Genomic DNA, 3,384 nt, shown 5'->3' on the forward strand with positions numbered 1-3,384 from the left:
TGATCAAGCCTGCAGACCGACTCTCCATCATCAAATTCAACGTGAAGAGCGGCTTCAAGGTCGAGTGCAGCCTCATCCTCAAAGAGTCCAACTAAGAAATCCTCAGAAAGGAAATCAACTCATACTCGAAGGAGACAAGTCCAGCCAAGGGAAGCCTATAACAGTTGGTTGAAGCCATCTACAAGACAATAGCGCGCATCAAGTCATTGCAGTGTGAAAAAGTGGTAGTGATGTTCTTCAAGAGTATTGCATACTATTCTCGGCTTAGAGACAGAAAAAGCAAAAAGAAGAGTGACTTTTTGATCGAGGCACTGACTTCTGAGGATCCCAACGAAGAAGAGGTGATGAGCGACTTCGGATACCACGTAGTTTAGGCTTTGGGAATATAGGAATTAAGGAACTGTAAGCTCATAATTTATTGCGCCAAAGGCGATTCGGTGGAAGACTTTCGCACCTTCTTCGGCCTTTAGGACATCAATAGGCAACTGTGGAATGGGGAACACAATCTAAGGAACAACGTGGTTTATATTATTGAAGAGAAACACAAATCGGATATCGATCGCATTCTCATGCCCAAGACGCAAGACCCTCCTGACAACCACATCTTCATACTTTGAGAGAGCTTCCAAATTGTTTCGTCATCTATTTTTCATGATTAATAGATCATTCATATAAAAATCAAAGCTGAGGTTACATTTCCATTTCTGGCCAGGACGTCGATCCATCATTACATAAGCCAATAAACTTCAAGCTGTCCCATTCGGCTTCGAAAAAAAAACCGCCCTACTTCAATCGAATAAAATAAGCTCATTTGTATTGTCTTACATTTATCAATACTTCTATTGATGATAATGCATATGCTTATTTTTATGTGAAGAATGTCATAGTATTGGTATAATCTCTGCAATATAGATGCTCAATCACTGAGTTTGCTCCTCCTCATTTTTCTAAAGGTCCCAAATCTTGACCCAATCGATCTGCATAGCGCTGTCCTGCTTCTTCCAGGTGGGGAACCACTGCCCCTTGTTGTCGAAAAACTCAGCACTTGGTCTTGTGGATCTGTCCCTCCACGGTTTGTTGGCCACTCCGTCGGCAAAGTATCCGATGGTTCCTCCCACAGCCACGTTCAGAATCAGGTAAAAGTCTGTATCGAAGGGAGCGCATTTGTTCTTTGAGAATTGCCAAGGATTCATCCTGCCTGACAGTCCGGAGCGTTCCCAGTAGCTCATCGTGGTATGATTGACGAACAGAACTTTGTTGGTATCATTATCCAAGTAAGTGTAAATGACCTTATCGTCCCAGTAAAGACCGTACGTGTGGAAATCGTCAGCCAGAGTAGTCCCGTTGATCGTGTACTCAGCACGTGTCTTGTAGAACTGGTTGGTGGTCCAATCTGCCCCCCAATGCAGTGTCGATCCAAAAGTTTCAGGCCCTCCTCCATTTTCCCTCGGATATCCCACGTTTCCCCTGCTTTCCATGATGTCAATCTATCCACTAGCTGGCCAATCCCCATATTCGAAGTACCTTGGCATGAGCCAAATAGCGGGCCACAGCCAATCGCCCTTGGGAAGCTTGGCCCTCACCTCAATCCTTCCGTAGGTGAAGGTGAAGGACTCAACTGTTGTGAGTTTCCCACTCATGACCGGATTAAGATAGTTGTTGCCGTCGGATTGCCTCTTGCATCCGTTGTTAAAAGGTGCAGTGCAGAAATCTCCTGGAGTGGCTCCCCAGATCTCGTACTGAGAGTTGTTTCTGACCGCATTTTCTCCTATCTTTTCGTCTGTGGGAACCGGTTGAATGTAGAGTATGGAATTGTTGGTGTAAGTGGTTGATCTGTTGTTTTGGTATATCTGAAACTCGTTGTTTCCGCCGCCAGCCATGGTGATATCGTGGCGCCACTTGCGGAAGTCCAGCTTGTCGAACTCGTCGTAGAAGACCAGTTTGGAACTGCACATGGCAAGCAGCAGGAGTGAAACTAAAACTGTTTGCATTTTTAGGGTAATAAATAATCTATTGGGGAGTATAATCGGGACCAGTTAATAAATTTAGAAATTTCTTTCAACTCGTTCCAAATCCAAAGACTTAAATTATTTTTTGGAAAGAAAATTTGCTTTAGAGTAAAGTGTATATACATCAATGGTCAGAGCATATTTTCCAAGTTTGTTATATCTCCACTGCTGACAGGCCTTTCCTCGCTTATCTTGAGGAGAGTCAGCACTGAGCAAGCCACGTCTCTCGTCCTCCATGCCCTATACCTTTCCTCCTTCATGAACTGTCCCAAAATATTCAGAGCTTCTTATATATTTTGCACCATGTTCAAGGCACGACACCCTTCCCTGATTTCCTTGAGGATCCCTTCTCTCAATTTCTTGAAACTGACCGAAGAGCATATAATCCGCTATTTCTATAACAACTGTTTCTTGGAGTAAATCCCACAGAAGGCAGCCAGGTAGCACTCGGGGGCCACGATCACGTCTTCTCTCAATTTGGAAGCGATGAAGAGGGAAGCACAGCCGGCCAGCTGCAGTTGGGAGGGACTCTCATCGAAGGATTCGAGGTATTGGTCGAGGATGAGAACGGTGGTGATGAAAGTGATACGGTGGAATTTAAAAGTGGTCAGGCTGAGCTTTTAAAGCCACGCCAACAGTTTGCCCCTCATCTTTGGAGTAACTGCCTTTTACTTGAACTCTCCAGGACTGCTCTCCCTGCTCGGCCCGTTCAGGGTTTCCCAAGCGTCAAGTAACTTCCTAATCTGGCGAAAGGTTAGTTGCAAATTTATACCCTAGGGTTCTTAGTCGGGCTAAGAGTGGCATTCTGAGGTTTAGATCATCCGGTAACAAATTGATTATTCCCAAAATTAATCTATGCGAGTTTAGGCCCTCATTCCATTAATGTCATCATCATTCTAGTGATTAATCCCGAATAATATGCAAAATCAAATCCTATACGCCGAAAATTAGGCCTCTAGGGCGGCAAAAGTGAAGTGGTTTTGATGGATTGCCCCGAAGAGGTAAGCTTTTTGTTGCTTTCCGGTTGGGCCGGGATGAACAAAAAGCTATTTTTGCAAAAAACATCTTTGGATGATACATTATGAATGGAAAAGGGAAGTAAATGTTGCTTGTGATATTCTGCACGATTTGGAATGGTTTGGGTTTCGAAGATTTGGGAAAGATGAAGAAAAAGAGCGGTTTAATATTTATTTGTAAGAATAATAAGAAAAAAATAGTTAACTGTAATACTGTTAGAATCCTTAGTTGGGGTATCGCTGACTTGAGCAATTAGTTTGCAAATGTATGCTACCTCTGTCGCATATTTTGATGATTTTAAGGATATTATAAATATCAGAAATGATTAGATGGAATGAAGTTTATTGTGACTATATAA

The 3,384-nt window shown here is 43.1% G+C and overlaps 1 protein-coding gene across 1 annotated transcript; it reads right to left on the minus strand.

The window, feature by feature from the left end:
* Positions 1 to 947: 947 nt before the first annotated feature.
* LOC116268077 (uncharacterized) lies at positions 948 to 1,991 on the minus strand. The gene is made up of 2 exons (XM_031649894.1): positions 1,525 to 1,991; positions 948 to 1,467 (listed from the first exon to the last, which is right to left on the minus strand). Exons 1-2 carry the CDS (start codon positions 1,989 to 1,991, stop codon positions 948 to 950), a joined length of 987 nt encoding a protein of 328 aa, XP_031505754.1.
* Between the last annotated feature and the right edge of the window lie 1,393 nt (positions 1,992 to 3,384).

Source organism: Nymphaea colorata, unplaced genomic scaffold, assembly GCF_008831285.2.
Source record: "Nymphaea colorata isolate Beijing-Zhang1983 unplaced genomic scaffold, ASM883128v2 scaffold0099, whole genome shotgun sequence".
Taxonomy (NCBI): Eukaryota; Viridiplantae; Streptophyta; class Magnoliopsida; order Nymphaeales; family Nymphaeaceae; genus Nymphaea; species Nymphaea colorata.